Source organism: Gymnogyps californianus, chromosome 2, assembly GCF_018139145.2.
Source record: "Gymnogyps californianus isolate 813 chromosome 2, ASM1813914v2, whole genome shotgun sequence".
In the NCBI taxonomy this organism is placed as follows: domain Eukaryota; kingdom Metazoa; phylum Chordata; class Aves; order Accipitriformes; family Cathartidae; genus Gymnogyps; species Gymnogyps californianus.
This window is the reverse complement of record NC_059472.1, coordinates 168,182,014-168,204,703: the sequence shown is the minus strand read 5'-3', so window position 1 is coordinate 168,204,703 and position 22,690 is coordinate 168,182,014. Positions and strand designations below refer to the sequence as shown.

The window sequence follows — 22,690 nt, the reverse complement described above, 5'->3', positions numbered from 1 at the left end:
GGATTGCAGTATTCCAGTCATTGTCTGTCTTCCACCAATCTTCCATCCTGGATGTTTTAGCTATACACTCTATATACATTTAGATAAAATTCTTACATTCTGGTTCCACTATGCATTCTTCTTCAAACCTTAGCTCACCTTAAGATCCCTACTTTGGGACCGAAGAAGGTCTTGGATGTATCCTTTGGGATCTTTGGAGAAACTCAGCATGAAATCACGTTGTATTTTTAACTGATTTATGGATTCGATTGTCTCATGAATCTGACAGAAAAAAACAAAGCAGATGTTACTTAATTGCTCCCATGCTCCAGTGACCCTGAGGTGAGCCCCGTTAGCATCTTTGTACTTCTTGAAATGTACAAAGGTGACAATTCTACACCGCAGACTTGTGCAAGTTCCCATGGCTTTTTCCCTTCAAAGAGGGAGTTAACCGCAATCCTGCAATTACATTTTGGTTTCACTTGTACTTCTGCAATACAAGTATGTACAGGATTCTTCTTCGCTTCCTGCGTTGAACTGCTGGATGGCATGCTATATACAATACTGAAGGGCTAAGTCACGTCACTGTACAATGTAATAATTTCCTGTGTATAATCAGTCCTCCTGCCAAGTCTGGGATTTTTCAGGAAAGGTGCTATATAAATACGTCTTTAAACAGTGCCCAATGCAAGAAAGCAGTTATTTCCCTGGTTAATCATCATCATATCTTCAATACCCTGCTGTGATCCTTAAAATTTCTAGTGATTGCCTGATCAAGTCCATGTTAAATGAACTCACGAAACAGCCATGACTTCTAGACTTTTTCTTACAAGAAAGGCTATTAAAGTCACAATGGCTGCAAAAAGAAGAGCAGTGTGAACAATGAGAAATCAGGAGTATGGAAGGTTTATAGAAAATGAGTCATATCTTCAGAAATATTATGAAAGAAATGGGCATTAACCAGCAGGGAAGAATGAAGACTCCAAAGAGAAGTCAAGGTCCTAAAATCATCCTGGATAACAAAATCAAGTATAATCAATGGGAGGACAGTTAATGAATACTTTGCACTGCACATACACACACAGAAAAGCACACTTTTGCTACCCTGCTCCTCTAAAATTCTAGTTTGAGATTGTAAACCTATCTTGTTTAACTTCATGTATACATCTATTTTGCCAAAACAGCTAATGTGTCCAGGCACATGGGAGAAAATAATCCTCCCCTGATCTGGCTATGCCACCAAGGCCACTAGTGTATGTACAACTATATGGTATGTTAACAGAAGAGAGCTGCTGTCAACTTAAAATCATTCCTTATTTGGGAAAATGATGTAGCCATGCTGGACAGAAATCTGTTGGCATGCACCGAGTTTCCACTAGAGGACTCTGTGGCAGCACAGCAATAAATGGTACAGCTGATAAAAATGCAGCAGTCCATGCCTGTTTACCCAGAAGTGACTTCAGTAACTTCACTAATCACAGCTTGCCCTCTGCTGTAGCAAATGCTCAAAAAAGAGGGGATAAAGACATGGGAAAAGGTGAGCTGGACTGGAAACAGAATAATCCTATGCATGCTGCATGCAAGCCTATATCGGCTGGGAAGCAACTGGCTGAGCAGCTGCCCTGCTGAAAAGGACCTTTCTCAAGAGCCATAAAGCAAAAGATGCTGCAACAGTAACCAGAATCCATAGGATTGCTAGTGTCCAAACCCCCTTTAAAACTGCATGAAGACCCGAGTTTAACATATTTGTTTGTATTAGAGGTAAACAAACAGAAACTGGGCCTGACTGTATATCACATAAATCATCTCTGGTCCACAATGTCACACCTTCTTCCCTTGCTCTGAGAAGCCAGTTTTGTTTATCCCTTACCAAGCCACATCAGCCATTTACACATGTGCCAAAAGCTGGCTAACAGTCCCCATGACATGAACCCCTAATACAGCCCGCAGAGCTCACCACTGCTGTAAGATAGATACTCTTATTTGAAGTGCACATGACACTCTTTCAGTAACACTGAAAACAAGTCTGCCAAACTGCTCCAAGTGATTCTTCTGCCATGCATTTTCCCTGCACCTACCGCAGAGAGCTGTTCTGCAACTGTGCATGCACAAAATACATCTGGAGCATGAGATTCTCTTAGCTTTGCCTTACAGCAATTTAGCAAGATACCATGACCTCTCAATAAAAAGTTATAGTCAAGCACTTCAGATGATTCTTGAATGCAAGGGGACTGATTATACTACCTGTGAAACTCTGCTTCTATCACCTCGACAACTGTGTCAGGCCCTGGATCAAATCCTGAGCAGGAATGCCACTCACCCCTCTGTATTCCCATTGCATGTGGCTGATTCATCCCTTGAAAGCACATCCAATTGAGAAGTCCCTGTCTCTCAACATTACTGTCTTTGATGTGTGACACCAAACCCACGTGAAGGTACACAATGAGTATATATGCCATGCAATACTTTACTCCTGGGCTAGTACCTTGTTGTCCAATGCTGTAATCTCCTGTTGGTTAGCTGTTGAGAGAAGAAAACTACTCATCTGTCCCTTTAATGGGTCTTCAACTTCTACATCTATGTCATAACAAGCCGTCTTCTTCTGATCGTTGGGGTCAACACTATGGAGAGTATAACAGAAGATCATGAGAACTGCCATAATGAATCAGAATAAATATCCATCCAGCCCAGAATACACCCTTCGATAAAGCCTGTTGCAGATGCTGTGAGAAGACTTTAAGAACAGAGTATCTTTATATATTTGTATATCCTAGTATATTCTCTCATCTTTCATCAGTCAGAAATCAGAGACTTTTGAGCTGGAGCTTTTGTCCAGACCATCAACTTTAATAGCTACTAATGGACACAGTCTTCATTAAATTGTCTAACATCTTCCTGAGACCTGTTATAACTCTGGCCTCCAAAGCAATCCCCAGTGGTAAATACCATACTGGTCTGGTCTCTGCTTGCCTGCATCTTTTTTGAGATAGGGTAAGTAGAACTTACCTACCTGGTAAGAGAACACTACCATTCTGGATGTGAGCACATAATCACATTTGGTTCTCAGTTCCTTCTCTAGTAATTCCTAGGATTGTAACTGTTTTGGCAGCTATGCAGCATTGTAATGATTCCCCGCTACTTCTTAAGAGGCAGTAGTGAATTTGGGGACCACCACTTTGTAAAGTTGCTTGCTTAATTCTTCAAAGAATATAGCCAGTCATGCCTTCCTGTTACAGAAGCTATATTGACTCTTCCCCAATACTTCACATGTCTATTAAGTCCACTCTCTACTACAGTTAGTACCAATTGGCTTCCAATATCCAGGATTGGTCCTGGTATCTTTTTGGTATCACGTTAACTATTTACCACCCCTCTCATACTGAAGGAGATTTCAGTAACAGGTAACACATTGTATAGAATCATAGCATCATTTAGGTTGGAAAAGACCCTTAAGATCATCGAGTCCAACCATAAACCCAACACTGCCAAGTCTACCACTAAACCATGTCCCTAAGTGCCATGTCTACACATCTTTTAAATACCTCCAGGGATGGTGACTCAAACCCTTCCCTGGGCAGCCTGTGTGGCAGGTGCACCCACCCTGATAAAGGCTGAAACTTCTCAACCACTGGAAGGAAAGAGTTAAACCAGAAGCCACAGTTTAGGGGTCGAGCCGGCCAGCCCCAAGTCACGTACCCCAGCTACCCAAGCCCACCAAAAACACCTCAACCAGTGAAACCCCTCGGTTCAGAGAAGTTTCCAGACCACTGACCATATATGACCACAAGCCCCAATCCAACCTAAGGTATAAATGGAGCCCGGCTGGAGGACAAATGGAGCCAGTCGTCCTCGGAGCAGCAGGTCTGCAGTTGGGGACTCTCCCTGTGGGTCAGGACGACACCCACGGAAACTCCTGCAGGTTGAGTGCCTCACCTTATTGGTGAGTGATTGCGCATTTTGAGTCACCATCCTAAGCTTAGATTTGGTTGTAGTTCATGTAGTGACAGTTCCCAACTGACATCCCGAACCTGTAAATAAGTTGCGTTTGTTGCAGTGTTATGACCTAATATTCCTGTTTAATCTGGCTGTTATATCTTAACACAACGTAACGTTCCTGTTCAATTTGACTGTTACATTCTGATATCATTAAAGAAAATTCACTTTTAAAATATATCGCTATCTGTCTAGTGTTTCTGTGACAGCCTGTTCCAGTGCTTGACAACCCTTTCGGTGAAGGAATTTTTCCTAATATCCAATACAAACCTCCTCTGGTGCAACCTGAGGACATTTCCTCTCGTTCTATCGCTTGCTACTTGGGAAAAGGGACTCACACCCACCTCGCTACAACCTCCTTTCAGGTAGCTGTAGAGAGCGATGAGGTCTCCCCTCAGCCTCCTTCTCTCCAGGCTAAACAACCCCAGTTCCCTCAGCCACTCCTCATAGGACTTGTTCTCTAGACCCTTCCCCAGCTTCGTTGCTCTTCTTTGGACATGCTCCAGCACCTCAATGTCTTTCTTGTAGTGAGGGGCCCAAAACTGGGCACAGTATTTGAGGTGCGGCCTCACCAGTGCCGAGTACAAAGGGACAGTAGTTGGTAGTTAAGCAATTTCATGAGAGTCCTGCATGAAAAACCTTTTACAACTCATTTAGTGTGTGTTAAATTTATTTCTACTTGATACCTTGGTGTGAAAAAGTTTTTCAGATACACTCTTTCCACCTGCCCTCCAAAACCCATACGGCACAGGTATGGGACCTTCCCTAATCTCTAAAGTTAACATTGAATAAAAGAATGAATTTTGATTTTCTTATCTGACTTTAAGCATCTGATTGTCTTCAAAGAACAGCTTTTTTTAAACCTTATTAATTTCTCAGTTTCAACAGTAGGCTTCCTACTTCAAATATATTTCAACCAATCTTACTATTTTCTTTCTCATCTTTAACAAGCTAAATACCAGTATTATTCTTTGACTTGTCTTATCTTAAATTTATATTTAATTTGTTGGGGTTTAGACTTAACATTTACTTTATTTTTAGACTAAAGTTTCTTAGCAAGAAAACAGTTTTTCAGCCCAGTAGTTGGTAAATCAGACTTCAGTCATTGTCACTTGTAATATAAAAATGCTGGCTTCTCAACACTATTTTTGAAATGTCTAGGTTGGGTGCATGTGCTGTAGGTAGTAAAAAAACTGGTTCAGGATCTAATTGAGCTTGTGAGACTTGGGGGAGCAGAAGAACTTCCATGGATGGATTTGCATTAGGAGTGTTGCGAGCAGGTGGACGGAGGTGATCCTTCTCTATACTCAGCACTGGTGAGGCCACACCTGGAGTACTGTGTTCAGTGCTGGGCTTCCCAGTACAAGAGAGATACGGAGTTCTCAGAGAGTTCCGCGAAGGTCCAGGAAGATGATTAAGGCATTGGAGTACCTCACACATGAGGAAAGGCTGAGAGATCTGGGACTGTACAGCCTAGAGAACAGAAGGCTTGGGGGGGAGGGAACTTACCAATACCTGAAGGGAGGGTTTAAAGAAGATAGAGCCAGGATCTTTTCAGTGGTACCCAGTGACAGGATGAGAGGCAATGGGTACAAACTGAAACACAGGAGGCTCTGTATGAACACCAGGAAACACTTTTTTACTTTAAGGGTGACCAAGCACTGGCACAGGTTACTTAGAGAGCTTATGCGTTGGAGATATTAAAAAAACATCTGGAGACAGTCCTGGCCAACTGTCTACAGGTGGGCCTGCTTGAGCAAGGGAGGGCATTTGACCAGATAATCTCCAGAGGTCCCTTCCAACCTCAACCATTCTGAGATTCTGTGATGCTGTGGCCTTCTGCAACTGAATCAGCAGCAGAAGGAAGACTAAGGAAAACCCGGGTCTGGGTCTGGTTCTGCTGCTCATGTCAAAAGCCAGGGAGAAGGCTGAGGCACTCAGTGTTGTCTTTGCCTCCGTTTCTCCTGGTAAGTCCTGTCCTCAGGCCTCCCAGGTCCCTGAGCCTACGTCAGAGGCAGGGGAGCACGGCTGCTCAGAGGGACCTTGACAGGCTCCAGAAACAGGACGGCAGTTCAACGTTGTAAAGTTCAACAAAGGCAAATACAAAGTTCTGCTCCTGGGAGAGAATGACACCGTGCAGTGGTACAGTGGGCATCAACTGGGTAGAAAGCAGTTTCGCAGGAGAGGACCTGGCGGTCCTCGTGGACAAGTGGAGAATGAGTCTGTGAGGTAAGCCAGCCGTGACAAAGGTCAACTGCAAAATGGGCTGCGTTAGCGTAAGTGTTGCCATCAAGTCAAGGAAAGAGGCTATTCCTTGCTATGCCACACTTGTGAAACTGCGTCTGGACTTCCGGGCACAGGACCACAAAGACGTGACATTCTGGAGTGGGGCCCGCAGAGGACCACCAGGATGTCTGGGGGCTGGAGCACATGCCTGCCAAGAGAAGCTGCAAGAGAAGCTGGGTTTGTCCAGCCTCGAGAAGAGAAGGGGAAAGGGGGATCCTGTTGGTGAGTGCAACTGCCGTATGGGATGGTGAAGAAAAGGCAGAGCCAGCCTGCTCTTGGAGGTGCACAACAATAGGATGAGAGGCGACAGAAACTCACTGCAACATGGGCACTTGACTCAGTATAAGGAACCTTTATTTTTTTTAAATCATGATGGTAATCAAAAGGGGGAAATCAAGAGCTAACCTATTTGCAATAGGAGAATATTGGACAGCTATGCTTTGTAGTCTACTTGTGTAATGTTAATAGTGTGGGATATGGCTTGCTTTGCAGAAATGGGAAATCCCACAGATGTTTCTCTTTATACCTCTGATTTCAGGTGTGTCAGCTGCAATAAGGAGTGCAACTCAAGAAAAGCTCCAGCTCGAGCTCAGGTAAGAAGATTTGGCTTCTATCAGTTTTAAATTTGGTGCATTCAGTATCACAGAGATCAGAAGCTATTATACACTGTATATTTTTTAATTGCATTCTGCATTCTTTTTGAGTCTACCTAATATTTAAAATATTTACCAAGATTAGAGGCCTTCTGTTTGTCTCTATTTCCACTTCAACCCCACTGCATTTTTTTCTTTTTCAAAAAGGGGGGGGTGGTTGGTGTCTGAAGAGTGCTTCTAAAATACCATTATTTCTAGAATGAGTTTAGAATACTTCACATTTTAGTCTCTGTGCACATACTCTAAAACTAGAATGAATAATTGTGATCTAGTTAACCTTCTTGTAAAAGACAGGCCTGAGGACTTATCCGAATTAAGAGCACATATATTTAAAATCACTAGTGATGAAAAATTCCCTGTAGCAGTGTGCTCATTTCGGCTGGGATAGAGTTAATTTTCTTCATAGTAGCTAGTATGGGGCTATTTTTGGACTTGTGCTGAAAACAGTGTTGATAATACAGGGATGTTTTAGTTATTGCTGAGCAGTGCTTACACAGAGTCAAGGCCTTTTCTGCTCCTCATATCGCCTTGCCAGCGAGTAGGGTGGGGGTGCACAAGAAGCTAGGAGGGGACACAGCTGGGACAGCTGACCTCAACCGACCAAAGGGATATTCCATACCATATGATGTCATGCTCAGCAATAAACTGGGGGGAGGGGTGGCACTGCTCAGGGACTTGCTGGGCATCAGTTGGTGGTGAGCAATTGTTTTCATTTGCATCATTTGTCTTTCTTGGGTTTTACTTCTCTTTGTTATTTTCCTTTTCATTACAATTTTTTTATTATTATTATTATTATTATTTTATTTCAATTATTAAAGTGTCTTTATCTCAACCCACAATTTTTGTCACTTTTACCCTTCCGATTCTCTTCCCCCATCCCACTGGGGGGGAGTGAGCGAGCGGCTGTGTGGTGCTTAGTTGCCGGCTGGGGTTAAATCACGACAAGCAGTTGGCAAATTGTTTCAGCAGTTGACTACATTCACTCTTAAAAATTGAATGCACGGGAGCAGAGCAGCGGGTCTGTGAGAGTCTGTTTAAAGCTCAACTGAACTAGGCCCCTAAGCATCCTGATATAATTTGAACCTGCTTTGACTTGGGAGGGGGGAGCTCTAGATGACCACCAGCGATCCTTTCTACTGTACATTATTCTGTGATTTTATGAGTCTAAAAATTACTTCCTCTAAATTCAGTGCCAGACTTCCAGATTTATTTTAGCTTAGCCTGAGACTGTAAAGACTCTATTGCAAAAGTATTCCCTATTCTCAGGAAATTAATACTTCCCCTTTCTGCAGCATTATGTCAGTGCAGTGTAATGCTGTCAGGTGCTCTCTGGTGCACACAGTGTATCAGAGAATGCTACTATACACAGGGTCCTGCTCTTTAGCTTGTATCTAACAGAAAACATACTGCCTCCAGAACCTCCTTGCCATCTCTCTGCCCCTGGAAACATAACCATCAGTTCCTTGTCATTTTTCTCCAAGACAATGACTGTATATCTCTGAGGACCTCAGCTTTTTTTGGTCCATCAAACAGGTCACTGATTTGTCTTCAATGACAGTATATACACAGCTGTCAATCTGCATGTAGTCAAGCTGCTTTTTGATTACTCTGTTTTATTTCTTCAAATGAATCAAAAAGCAAATTTTATTTTGATAGCCTATGTAATATTTAAACTTATCACATATATTACAAATTTAAAATGAAGAACCCAATTTTAAGCGTATTCAGAAATATTTGTTGTCAATATTCTGTAGGAAATCAAATCACTACACTCAATTAACAATAATGTTTAAACACCCAGAATCAGTGTTTTGACCAAGACCACAATGCAACTTGGGAAAGACTGAAATATCTTAACAGCAAGGTTGCAATCCCCAAAAGTCTCTTCATCCCCCTCACCCCCACACACAGTTGTCACTTAAATATGGAATGTGCTCGAAGTGCCCTAGATAGCCGAAAGTTGTATTTCATCTACTATGCCAGAAATACATCTGTTTTGACAACGATGCCAGAAGCTCTGTATCTTGGTCACAATGACCTCTGATTCTAGGCATTCTTTATTGTAAATCTCTTGAGATCCTGGACTAGCTGGCATTCTTAGAATAAGACTAACACGTAAACAGCTGACCCAGTCCCAACAAAGCATGCATGGACTGGCCACTGCATTTGAAACTGTAATACCGTTGTACATTTTATATAATAATTTAGTGATTAGAATGATTGCCCATGATGTACAATATCTTGTTTCAATTCCTTTTTTCCCCCTCTAAGTGGATTCAAACGCTCATTCCTCTCCCCTTAGGAAAGAAACCTGACCAACTCTCTCAATGGTATTCTAGTAGGGATAAAAGTAAGAAGTTGTTTTGCTTACTCCTAGAGAATTGGCACCATTCTATTGAAAATAATTCAGAATTATATAGACCAGAATGACACAGAGAATGAACACCCAACAAAGTCCAAGGTACTCACCTAAAAGTTATAAAAATTGGATCCTGGTCCCTGCTACTGTAGCTGTTTCTGTATTTTATATAGCGAGTGTTTTGCACATGACAGTGCTGATCTGACTAACCAGCTTACCTGATGATATGGTTTATCACTATAGGGTCTGGTGGCAGCAGCAAGTTAGTGAGTCTCTGAGGAATTTCAGAAAACTTTAGCCGTGGACAGTCAAAGATCTGGAATACAATAAAGCATGTTATCCTTGTCCAAAACCTAACTTGCAATTAAATGAGAAAGTAACAAATCAACAGTTCAAAAGTAAGGTGATTTTGAAAGCTGTAATTCTGGCTCCTTGCACAGAATAAATTTTTGGTCACTTCTGTCCCTGCGAATTGCTGCTGTACTTACAATCCGGGTTAGCTGACAGATGCATCAGATGACGACAATTTCAGGTGTCCCACTTTTGGTTTAGCTGCTGAAGGGCACACACCACTTTAATGGGACATCAGGATCAACTGTATTGATAATAGGAGAGAAGTGAACACTTCCTCTCTCCCTAAGGGTTTGCAGCAGCATATCGTTAAAAAAAAAAAAAGTTTTCTTTAACCAGAGGAAATATAAAAACAGTTTGCTTTTTTTTCCAAGGCATGTTTCCTGCAGTATTTTGTGCTAAAGAAAAATACAAGAAAACATATTTGGATTTTAGAACCATTTGGGTTTTTTGTTTTTGTTTTGTTTTTAAGATTAAGGAAAAAAAAAAGTCAACATGGTTTTACTTATTTTTAACCAAAACCCAAACAGCCTCTTGGAAGGGATCCACTCCTTTCCAATCAACATCTCATGGTTACCTTCTCTTTACTATGGTCCAGAAGCTAAATGTATTGAATTCAGAAAAAAAAAAAAATCTTTTGAAAAGGATCAAAATCGGTAGTTTTTGGAAATTTTCTGAGAGTAATTGCAGTGCGTTGCCATGAATCTAGAACCACTCCTTAACACCTGGAGTTTTCAGAAATATAATTATTACAGCCTTTTTTCCCTACTGGAATTTTTAATGCTCTGAACAGGTGAACAGGCTTTTCTCTAAAGATATTCCATTTAAACTGACTTAAAATCCCCCTGAACTATCTATATATTAACATTTGCCTTAAAACATGCCGCTATGTGGAGGCAATTTGTAAAAATGTTGAGACCTATGCAAATGCAAATGCCTCTTAGGGAAGCTATTTCCACCTGATAGAAGAGAGACACTACTTGTAGTGTTGTATCTATGTAAACAGAAACATGCTTTGCAGCTCTAGAGACAAAGGATACAGGCAGGGTTGAAAAGAATGGACTATCAGGTTGTAGAAAGGACATACAAAGTCAGACTGTTCAACTAGGATGCTGTGGTTCCTCAGATAGAGTATCTTCTGAAATCCATAATTTTCTGGAGTGAGGGAATTTGGTAACAGAAATACCTAGAAGCCAGCTCTGGCTTTGGACCTTTTTTCTTGCTTTTGCTTGTAACACAGTGGATTTCAAATCTCCCAGCTGATGTAAATAGTGTTTCTAAACAGAAAAGGATCCTTCTTCATCAACTCTAGAATCTGTCTAGTTTGCTGGACTTACCTGCATCCAGGAATTCAGCCAGCTAGTTTCTAAAGAGCAAGGAAGTAACCAAATCTACTGAGTCTGCAACTCACTCTATTTCAGTTATGAATTCTGACACTTGATAGAGATGGCTGTGGAATTCCCACTCAAAATCTCTGCATACCAAGCTCCAACCAATCTGCTGTCACCACTGGCTCAACACTCATGTCAAACTCCTAACATGGATGCCCAAAAGACAAGAGCTTTAAGAAGGGAAAAGGGAGCAAGGACACACAATAGTAAGAGAAGGGGTGGGAGACTGGACACTAAGGCTAGATGGAATTTCCCTAAAGCTTCTCACATTCCTACTTAACTGGAGTTAATGGTCTAGACTTATAACCACTGGCTCTGAAAGCCTATATGGCTATAGTAACTCTGGTGTGTGAGGTAACTCATTCAATGATAATTTTTTAGTCTGTACTGTATTGTGTCATTAGATATAACCACAAGCACACCAACGTAGGATTTAGAAAAGCTGGTAAATGAAATGAGAAGACCGGTATCTAAAAGGGAATGCTAGAGACACTGATGTGTTATGTACTGCTCCCGTAAGTGATCTGCGCACTTCCAGCTATGACCATGATTTTTTCCAGGAGTTACGTACCTAAAACTATATAGTCTACAGAAATATCATCAGACTGGAAGGCATTCCTAACCCAATTCCTTTACCCTCCATATCTCAATCTTAGAGTATTAGGGTAAAAATCAAAAAAACTCATCATGAAATGTTTCATTTGATTTAATGGGATTCATTTTCCTAAGTACTAACATCAGTTTTGAAAGCAAGATTAGCTACTTAGGACAATTTTGCCAGAGACCTAAGAAAAACGGACACACTCAAATCAATCCCATTTATGATTTAAATCTATGCAAGCACTGCATTCTTATGAAACTATTCCAGATCAGCCAGCTCTTGCAGGGAGTGAGGTTCAGTCTTCTAGAAAAGGAATCCGCTACTTCTCAACTCTCTCATCTAACTAATCTTCTGAGGATGGGAAGACAATTATCAGGTCTGATGGTACTCCTGAAGAGTTCTAACACAAAGGAGATCTGTGAGCTAATAAGCCTCTGATGAGATACAGGAAGAGAAGATGGCTCCAGCAAGTTCTTATTCTAGCAAAGTTCTTAAGCTGAAAATTAAAATTAATAAAAGTGAGAAGGCCCTCCTGCTTACCATAAGTAAGGTATGAACTGCTGTGCTGGATCAAAGGATCTACTACACATCTAGCACACTATCCTGCCCTTGATAGTGGCCAAAAGTGGATACTGAAGGAAAAATGTAAGAACAGGAGGAACATATACTGGTCCTTCCTCCAAAAAAACTCTCCCAGTCTCCAAAGGTTTGCAATTACCTTGCGTTTATAACAGCCCAAGTTTTTTTTCCATTGGTTTGTCACTTTTGGAACCTATGTACAATTTTAGCATTTGTACTGCAAGGAGTTCTGAAGTTTAACTGTGCTCGATTCCTTTTGTTTGTTTTTAATTTGCTACCTGCCAGTTTGTCCTGTTTTCAGCTGGGACAGAGTTAATTTTCTTCCTAGTAGCTGGTATAGTGCTGTGTTTTGGATTTAGTAGGACAATAATGTTGATAACACACTGATGTTTTCAGTTGTTGCTAAGCAGTGTTTATACTAAGTCAAGGATTTTTCAGCTTCTCATGCCCAGCCAGCAAGAAGGCTGGAGGGGCACAAGAAGCTGGGAGGGGACACAGCCAGGACAGCTGACCCAAACAGCCAAAGGGATATTCCATACCATATGATGTCATGCCGAGTATATAAACTGGGGGGGAGTTGGCTGGGAAGGGTGGATCGCTGCTCGGGAACTGACTGGGCATCAGTTGGCGAGTGGTGAGCAACTGCATTGTGCATCACTTGTTCTGTATATTCTAATTCTTTTAGTAGTATTATTGTCATTTTATTATTATCATTATCTTTCTTCCTTTCTGTCCTATTAAACTGTCTTTATCTCGACCCACGAGTTTGGGGGGTCTTTTGATTCTCTCCCCCATCCCAGTGGGTGGGGGTAGTGAGCGAGTGGCTGTGTGGTGCTTAGTTGCCGGCTGGGGTTAAACCACGACACAGTTTCAGTTGATGGCCTCTAACTATTTACCAAAATGAACAGTAATTACTCCTTGTTCACCTTTTCCATTCTGCTCATGGTTTTTCAAATGTTTTTCACCTCCCCTTTTCCATTTCCTCTTCGGGCTGCCACAAACAAAACTGAGTCTAAATTGGCTATAGATAAATAGAGGATGGAAATCAAATCATCTAAGCAACAGAGCAAACAGCTTTTTAATTTTGCCAAAAATTCTTATGTGATTTTAAGATGGAATTTTCACTATACACGAAAAAGACTGCATGCTGTAATTCTCAAAAAAAAAAAAAAAACCAAACAAGAGAGTGACTATACAATCCAGATCACTTTGGTTCTATATTCCTAAAAATACCCATGAATCTCACAATTATTTTGTTATATTTTGTACTTTCAAATGTGGAAAAACTCAGTGCTGCCTTTAAGTTTATTTCAAGCATTGGTCACTTTAAACCATTGTAGGGCATATTAATAACAGAAAATAAAAGCTTAGAAAGAAAACTAGGACACAACTTTCATTGCAACATTTACTTTCAATGCTCACTAAAACATTATTCATTTATTATAACTGCCAGTACTTTCCCTAAACAGGAGTATGTCACAAACTCTACTGTCGTGGTTTGACCCCAGCCAGCAACTAAACACCACACAGCCGCTCACCCCTCCCCACTCCCAGTGGGATGGGGAGGAGGATCGGAAAAAAGAAGTAGAACTTGTGGGTTGAGATAAGAACAGTTTAATAAGTAAAATAAAATATAATACTAACTAATAATAATAAAAATATTATAATAATTGTAATGAAAAGGAACATAACAAAAGAGAGAAATAAAACCCAAGAAAAGACAAGTTATGCACAATGCAATTGCTCACCACCCGCTGACTGATGCCCCAGCAGCGATCCACCCCTCCTCGCCAACTCCCCCCGGTTTATACACTGGGCATGACGTTCCATGGTATGGAATACCCCTTTGGCTAGTTCGGGTCAGCTGTCCTGGCTGTGCTCCCTCCCAGCTTCTTGTGCACCTGCTTGCTGGCAGAGCATGGGAAACTGAAAAATCCTTAACTTTAGATAAGCACTACTTAACATGCTGATGTTTTAGTTGTTGCTATCAACATTATTCTCACACTAAATCCAAAACACAGCACTGTACCAGCTACTAAGAAGAAAATTAACTCTATCCCAGCCAAAACCAGGACACCTACCTTCAGGTACTTTCAAAATAAATTAGGTAAGCCTGAAGCTACAGAAAAACAGAGCCAATTAAGATAGTGATAGCTCAGATAATATTACCTTTACAAAATAAATATAATCATATTTACAGACAAGGTGGAGATGCTTTTAAGTGGCCTTCTTGGTTAATTCTAGAGGTCACTGTGAAAGACAAAAAGTCTTAACATGCTACTTTCAAAACATCATGCAGATCATTGAGGGTATTTTATAATCTAAAGCAAACTTAGGAAATAATAGCTTTTCTATCTTGCATGTCTTCTGCCCTTCATAAACAGGGAAAGAGAAGGGAAGAAAACAGGTCTGCATACAATTTGTCAACCAGAATCAGCAGATTATTTCACATTTCTTAGTACAAAATGATACATCAAGGGGAAAAAAAATAGTAAATCAATACAGTGAAACAATTAGAGAAAGTCCTCCTTCCTAGAAATGCCACAACTCATGTGGGAGCGCTGAACCACCAGATGACTTTTTTTGACAACACTGGCACATGGGGATGGTGCTTATTATATTAGTTGTAGTGACTGTTGAAAGCCATTCAGTACTGAAGATACTGCAAATCATTAAAGGAAGATAAAAATCAGTAATTTTCATCCATCCAAAATTTGCAGATGGATATTATAGTTTGCCTCTAAAGAGCTACTGTGTCCAAAAAGGAGTTACCTGCTGGAAGTACTTGTCGCAGTTAATGTATTCCTTATCATGGGAGTCTTGCAGCTTATTTGTTTTGATGTACTGCCAGAGAGCCTGGATGATGGCTGATCGGGTCTGTGTGTGTATCCCCAGCAAACGGGCTAATCGTGGGTCCAGTTTAAACTGCGGAGGCTGTAACAGAAAGAGAAGGAGATGGCAATAGAGAGAAAAGCAGACAGATACACAGGTGTGAAGTTTTAGCTTTAATTCTCAGGGGGACTCTGTTCCTCAAGAGAAGCACCCCATTCAATGGCAGAGATTGCAAAAATACAAGTTGCTCAGATGTGTACCACTATCGGTGCTCTGGAAGAACTATGTCTAGGGTTTGAAAAGAAACAATGTGCTATGCACACAGACTATCTGTATCACATGCTTTAGATAATAACAACTTGCATGAAGACTCAAGAAAGAATTTTCTTCAACATGGATGCATAATTTGACTTTAGGGAGTGGGAGAAGAAAAAGAATGGTCCGTCCTCTGAACTACTGGAGGTTAACCACAAAGAGAATGAAGTCAGGATGATGCTTCTACTGTTGCTAATAACTGCTCAGCTGCCTCACATCAACAGAGTACGTTGGAACTCTGTTTTTCAGGCATGTTCCCACCATTCGGCTGCATACCAGAAAATTTACCCAACCACAACTAGTTAATGGAATATATTTCATTCTTCTCCTGACCTCTGTGATACAACTCTTCAACTACCCTGTTCTGCATCTCTAGTAATACACATTCCTTGGATACTTTGGAATTTGGTGCCTCTTCAAGTGTGTACCCATACTCAAGTTTAATAGTTGCCACATTATTAGGCAAGGATTACTCTGTTGGATGCCAGGTCACCCAAAGCTAGCTTTATAACAAATCAAGACAAGGATAACAGAACATCTGTTTTAAAGCATAAATTTATAATAACGGTGAGCATAACAAAAATCATTATATTGTCTTAACAATAAAGATTCTCACTGGCTATATCAGCATTTCAGTTAGCTCATACGCTCCCTAAAATTAATAACATTTTCTCTCTGTTAACATAAAATGGAGTGTCTTTATCCCGGATAGATGCTATTTGCACTGAGGGGAAAGAGAATGGGACAGAATGAGTTCTTAATGTTATACAATCAAAATGTATCTGAGACTGAACTGCCACTGAAAAGGGAGATGCCATCTCCTCTCAGCAGTGCATTTCTATCAATTTCCTTAAGACAGCAACATTTCTTTCAGGGATGGTTTCAGTCAGATTAGTGAGCTCTGCAACTGCAAATGTCCATCGTTTGTGCCAAGAGAATGGAGACTGTCGCAGTGCACACCCACAACTGAAATGAAAGTGGTTTTTTGGAGCAACTTAGCCCTACAACAGCTTAGAACAGTTTGGAACTGTGCCCAGGAACCTCTTTTATATTCTATCCTGTGGCGGTTTAAGCCCAGCCGGCAACAAAGCACCATGCAGCCGCTTGCTCACACCTCCCCCCGGGCAGGATGGGGAGGAGAAAACACAGCAAAAAAACCTTGTGAGTCGAGACCAGGACAGGGAGGGATCACTCACCACTTATGGTCACAGGCAAAACAGGCTCGATTTGGGGGAAAAATAAACCAATTTAATTTGTTAACAACCAGAGTAGAATGATGAGAAATACAACCTTATCTTAAAAACACACCTTCCCCCCGCCCCTCCCGTCTTCCCGGGCTCAGCTTCGCTCCCCATTCCTCTACCTCCTTCCCCCCCCAGCGGCGCAGGGGGCGGGAATGGCGGTTTCGGTCAGTTCCTCACACGGGGTTTCTGCCGCTCCTTCCTCCTCAGGGGGAGGGCTCCTCACACTCTGCCCCTGCTCCAGCGTGGGGTCCCTCCCACGGGGCTCAGCCCTCCACCAGCTTCTCCAACTCAAGCCCCTTCCACGGGCTGCAGTCCTCCACGAACTGCTCCAGCGTGGGCTTTCCCACACAGTCACGGCCTTCTCTGGCCCAGCCACCTGCTCCGGCAATCTCTGTTAACTTCCACGGGCTGCAGGGGAATCTCTGCTCCGCCATTAACTCTTCATGGGCTGGAGGGGAATCTCTGCTCCGGCACACCTCCTCCCTCTCCTTCTTCCCTGACCTCGGTGTCTGCATGGTTGTTCCTCTCACATCCCACTCCTCTCCTCACTGTAGCTCCTCTTCTTCTTCTCCCATCTTCTTCTTCCCCTCCTCCTCTTTTTTTTTTACTGTAGCTCCTCTTCTTCTTCTTCTTCATCTTACTCTCTCCTCCAGGAGTCTTTTCCCCTTCTTAAATACGCTATCACAGAGGCGCAAGCACCGTTGCTGATGGGCTCGGCCTTGGCCAGAGGCGGGCCCGGGTTGGAGCCAAGGAAGCTTCTAGCAGCTTCTCACAGGAGCCGCCCCTGTAGCCCCGCCTCCCCCCCCCAGCTACACAAATCCAACACATATCCCAAAGCAGAATAACCTAATTTTGCCTATCATATTTTTTGTTTCCTGTGACTGGAAGCAGGGAACGGATTTGGAAGTAAGTTTTGTTAGCTTTCAAATGGATCGGTTCCCTGACTTGTGTTCAGCCAACAAATACTACGCGTACAACAGAACTAACGCTGACAAAAGAGCGGAAGCAGGAATGCCAAACAAGGCCTAAGAGCAATGGCAAGTCTAACCCTTGCAGGGCAATGTTGTCTTATGCCAGATTAGGGTGACAATGTAACCAAAACTTAACAAACCAGGAAAGCTGTGTAGTCTGCTCTGAAAAAAAGGCTGCCACAGCTACACAGCTAGTTCAGGTACCACTAGCAAAAGTCACTCCTTTGAATTTCTGTACAGGACCACACATGTAAGTCATGTGCAACTTATCTGACTATTCTCTAAGAAGCCTGAGGTGGAAATGCATATTCTTTCTGCAGGTGGGCCACAAAAATACTAATTATCATAGTGCCAAGAACAACATTTTGCTAGACTATAACAGAAACTTACTTGATGTGTCCCCTTTAAATTTTGTATAATCTGTCACTTTGGTATCATTCTAACCTCAATGGACTATGTGACGTTCTGAGTCCAACTATATTGTTTTTTGATGTATGTGACAGGATGAATTTGCTCTGTTGCACTATGTCCCAATGGCTGTATTTTCCATGCCAAAAGCAGTGCACTGACCTGGTAGTCCAACATGAGGAGTAATGTGCACCGCACGCTGACATCACCGGGTCTTTTCACCTGGAAGCCATCCGTTTCCTGGGTTGTGGGAGTTCTGTGCCACTGCCAAAGGAAAAAACAAGATGGCCAGTCTTTTTTTCACTAATGTCCATGGAGGTGCATTCTGCATAGTACGCCATGCAAGAATAAGACAAGTACAAGCCTTCTGAAGATCTTGCAATTTAAAAAAAAAAAAAAAAAACAACACAACAAACCCCCCCCAAATCATTTCTTGCTCTGCCCTTACAATTCAGCTTTAGTGCACAATCTGTTCTGCTGTTAGCATGCTTTACTTGTTACGAAAAATGCACACAATTTTTTCATCATTTCATACATTCTGTTCTAAGATGTGCACTACATCACTACCACATCTGTGTTTTTAGACTATATAGATTCTGTTAGTAAACATTCTTAAAAAGAATGGAATTTTGAAAACACCTTAAATGAGATAATGAATGCAAGGTAACTTAAACAAGGTAGACAACGGGCACATAGCTGTTTATCTGTGCTAGTATCAGGTTTGTATGCAAAGGGTGCACGACCCTCTTACCTCCACAAGATGGTTGTCAGGTCCATAAAGATCTTTGTCCAGTTCAATAACCAGACTCTTAAAAAAAGACGAAAACTTCCGTTTCTGTTTGCTGAGCTGTACAATCAGAAGAAACAGAAATGTTTAAGGCTGCATATATTAGCTTGTGTTCTATGCTTCCTTCTCAGGCTTTCTCTTTGTCTTGAATTTTAATTCCCATATAGACCACAAGTGTGATCAATCTAATCCAGTTTTCCCTCTGACAAATGCAGGGTAAGATGCAAAAATCTCAACAGTGGTGGAACAGTGCACACTTAAGGGAAGATTTCCCTGACTCTCTTAATGCTATTCGAAAGGACTGGCTTGTAATGTGAACACAGCACCTGCTGGAGCGGGTCCAGAGGAGGCCACGAAATTGGTCCAAGGGCTGGAACACCTCTCCTATGAGGACAGGCTGAGAGCTGGGGTTGTTCAGCCTGGAGAAGAGAAGGCTCTGGGGAGACCATATTGCAGCCTTTCAATACTTAAAGGGGACTTATAAGAAAGATGGGGACAAACTTTTTTACCAAGGCCTGTAGTGACAGGACACGGGGCAATGCTTTTAAACTGAAAGAGTATAGGTTTAGATTGGACATAAGGAAGACTTTTTTTTTTTTTTTTTTTTTTTTTTTACGATGAGGGTGGTGAGATACTGGAACAGGTTGCCCAGAGAAGCTGTGGGTGCCCCATCCCTGGAAGTGTTCAAGGCCAGGTTGGATGGGGCTCTGAGCAACCCGATCTAGTGAAAGATGTCCCTGCCCATGGCAGGGGAGTTGGACTAGATGATCTTTGAAGGTCCCTTCCAACCCAAACCATTCTATGATTCTAAGGCCACTGTATACCTTTTATTTTAATAGCTTGGTTTTTTTGATGAATGCTAATTTCTTGGTCTGATTTATCAGATGACAGTAAATTTTACAGATTACTCATACGCTAAGTAAAAGTATTTCCTTTTACATTTTGCCTTCCCATTTAATTATCAGTATTTGCTGTTTACTACACAGCTCATACTGTCTAAATTAAAAACTGAGGTCTATAATCACATAATCTGACTTTCCATAGAATACAGTCCACCAGATTTCAATTAATTTCTTCTTATTTAATGCAGATAATCTTTTAAAAATACATCCTCCTTTGATTTAAAATTTGCCAGTAACTGAGAAGCTATTTTTTTCCAATAAAGAATCTCTTTCTTTGTTAAAATATATGCTCTAATTTCTAAACTGGATTTGTCTAACTTCAATTTCCAGATGTTGCACTTTGTCACCCCTTCATCCTCCAGCAAGATTATGATTCTGATTCATGTACAGCTATCTCCAGACAGATGTGCCTTGAAAGCCTTGCCATCTCCATACATGCATGTTCTCCATCTGTTTATCCTATCAAATACTTAGCTTGTGAAGTCCATCCAAATAGGTGACACCTTTATTAAGAAAGCCCCGCCCTCCCTGAGGAAAGCTAAATCCATCACTGAGGTTTCTGAGGACTTCAGAATGATAAAACTTTTCTTCCATCCTTGCTCTGACCATCCATACATCCTCTTGTCCTCCCTAGGAATATGAACTACTCACTTCTTCTTGTTATCCTACTCTTCACAAGATGCAATGCTTGCTGTAGGCCTGAATTATCACACCTCTCGTGACCTGAACCCTGCCATATCTTTTAGAGGAATCATCTCAGCCCTGTTCTCTCCACCTCCTCCTACCTGTCCTGTCCTTAAGTCTGCTCCATTTCCTGCTGCCCTCCCCACCCCTCCCCAACATTCCCATTATGGCCTTATCCCTCACTCTGGCTGGACACGGTGCCTTCCCAGCAGCAACAAGCCAGTGCTTCCATTCAGAGATATCTTGTCTGAGTTGATGTCCCCAGTAAAGTCCACCACCCCACAGGACAATCTCTAGATCCTTGCCAGCCCCAGTGAAGCACAGGTAAGTCATACGTCATCCAGGAGCTTCCCCTCCACTCGCAGCTCCCATGAAGCAATGCTGCCATCCGAGTCATCAGCGTCAGATTTTGCAGGATTAAATGTGTTGGAGATGTAAAGTCTCAGTTTCCGCTTTTGCTGTTATACAAATAGAGAAAAGAAAAGTACACATCCAGTTTAAGTCCAAGACCTGAGGAAGCCACAGGAAAGGTGATAGTTACACATTTAGTAGAGAATCTGCATGTTTAGTACAGTTGCACCAGGTTATACTAGAATTTAAGATTTGGTTATGTATAAGAAAATACACTGAAGAGCTGAATCTGAAACTTCCTTTCAAAAACTATTGGCCATAAAAACATGCTAAGATCCACTGTAAGTGGAGAAAGACAGGAGGTTGCAGGGCCAAGCCCATAAGGCTATTGGATTAGATATTTGAGAAATCCTTGTAAGAAAAGCATGATACGATGCCCTTCCTGTCTAGATCCTAGCTAGATTGCTAAGACTCAGCTGCAAACCTCTTGCTACATGAATGTCTTTCACAGTTGCGTCAGTTCAGATTTGTAAATGGCAATCACAAATACAGCTAATGCTGCAAATTACATGCTGGGCACATCTCTGCCCATCTTCATTCTACCGTCATGCAGAGCCTGGTAATAGTCTTCCTACAGACACACACCCAAATGCACACACACACTCCCCTGCTGCCTAACCTTCCTCTTTAACTGCCTTTCACCCTAATCAAACATGTTGCAGCTCCAACTTTCTGTGAGACCTGAGTGGAGGAAGGCACTGTGCTTCATCCCTAACCCAGGTGCTCAAGTCTGTGAGAGATACAATCATGCCCACCTGTTGTCATTTTTACAGGCTATGTAAGGTTTCCCAATCACTGTACTGGCTTATGGCTACGTTATGTCTCAGTGCCCTTCTCTCCTGTGCACCATGTGGAAAACCTGGCCATTAACTCTGATGCATGGATTCCAGAAAAGATATTGCCAAAAGTTTCTTTGGGACTCTAATCTCAAATACCTGTTTCTAATATAATGACAAAAAGGCTACGGTTGTCAAGTTAATGCATTTAAAACAACCTTCATACAGCATAAGAAAGGAGTAGTCTTGTAAAGCTTTCACACTCAAACACACACATATAGGAGAGAAAGAAGTTATATACATCAGGTCAGGAAACTAAAAATCTAATATGGCATAGAGGCATGTGGGAGACAGAGATGTATGGCTGAAGAGGAACAAGAAAATGACTACATTTTGCCAAATCTAGAAAAGACAGTGACAGAAACGTTTGATGGAAATGGAGTGTCAATAGTATGCACTGACAGGGAACAGGATTTTCAAAAGTGCCAAGAGTCCAGAAAATGACAGGTTGACACAGATAAAAACAGGCAGATAGGTAGAAAAATATTCCTGGAAATCCATATTCTTTCTCCATCCTTTCCTACAGGATTTCTGTTGCTAAAGTGCTCTTTCATTATATCAAATGGGTTTTTTTAATGCCCCAGAATCTTTATTTGGTGTGGAGGACTTGTGAAGGACTTCACATTTCTAAATTCACAACTCTTCAAATTAACTTGCACATTTTATGCACTGTTCCTAAATTTTATCCCCACCTGGATTATTTGCAAAACTGTATCCATATACATAAGCAGCTTTTTTCTTAATAGTTCCTCCCAGATACTCTACTGATATTTCAGGTTTATATTACTGGTTCTATTTCCTCTTCGATTTCCAAAGACCTTATCTCCATTCTCCCTTTTACCCTGGAAACGCCTTCTCTCCTCAAATCTCCCCATATCCAGATAGGAACTGTGTCTGCTTCCTCCGAAGTCTGATATTTCATCACTAAGATCATCTTCTGCAATAACATCCTTATTCAAATCTGAATATTTTAGATGTCTTCCTTTCTCCTAGCTTTCAGGCTCTAGCTGCCTTGTACAGTCCACCTAAAACCAAGTTAGTAACAACGCCTAACTCCACTGTGAAATACAAAATACCTCTCCTTGATACTTTCCACTGTTTCCCTTTG

The 22,690-nt window shown here is 41.6% G+C and overlaps 1 protein-coding gene across 1 annotated transcript in view; it reads right to left on the bottom strand.

Moving 5' to 3' along the window:
- SMARCD3 (SWI/SNF related, matrix associated, actin dependent regulator of chromatin, subfamily d, member 3) overlaps positions 1-22,690 on the bottom strand; it is a 75,726-nt gene that overhangs the window by 7,555 nt on the left and 45,481 nt on the right. Inside the window, exons 5-11 of the mRNA XM_050891686.1 lie at positions 20,671-20,793; positions 18,714-18,809; positions 18,125-18,226; positions 14,965-15,126; positions 9,489-9,586; positions 2,465-2,600; positions 139-261 (exon numbers count right to left, since the gene is read on the bottom strand). Of these exons, the coding sequence (XP_050747643.1) occupies positions 139-261; positions 2,465-2,600; positions 9,489-9,586; positions 14,965-15,126; positions 18,125-18,226; positions 18,714-18,809; positions 20,671-20,793 (840 nt within the window). The remainder of the gene's footprint in view (positions 1-138; positions 262-2,464; positions 2,601-9,488; positions 9,587-14,964; positions 15,127-18,124; positions 18,227-18,713; positions 18,810-20,670; positions 20,794-22,690) is intronic.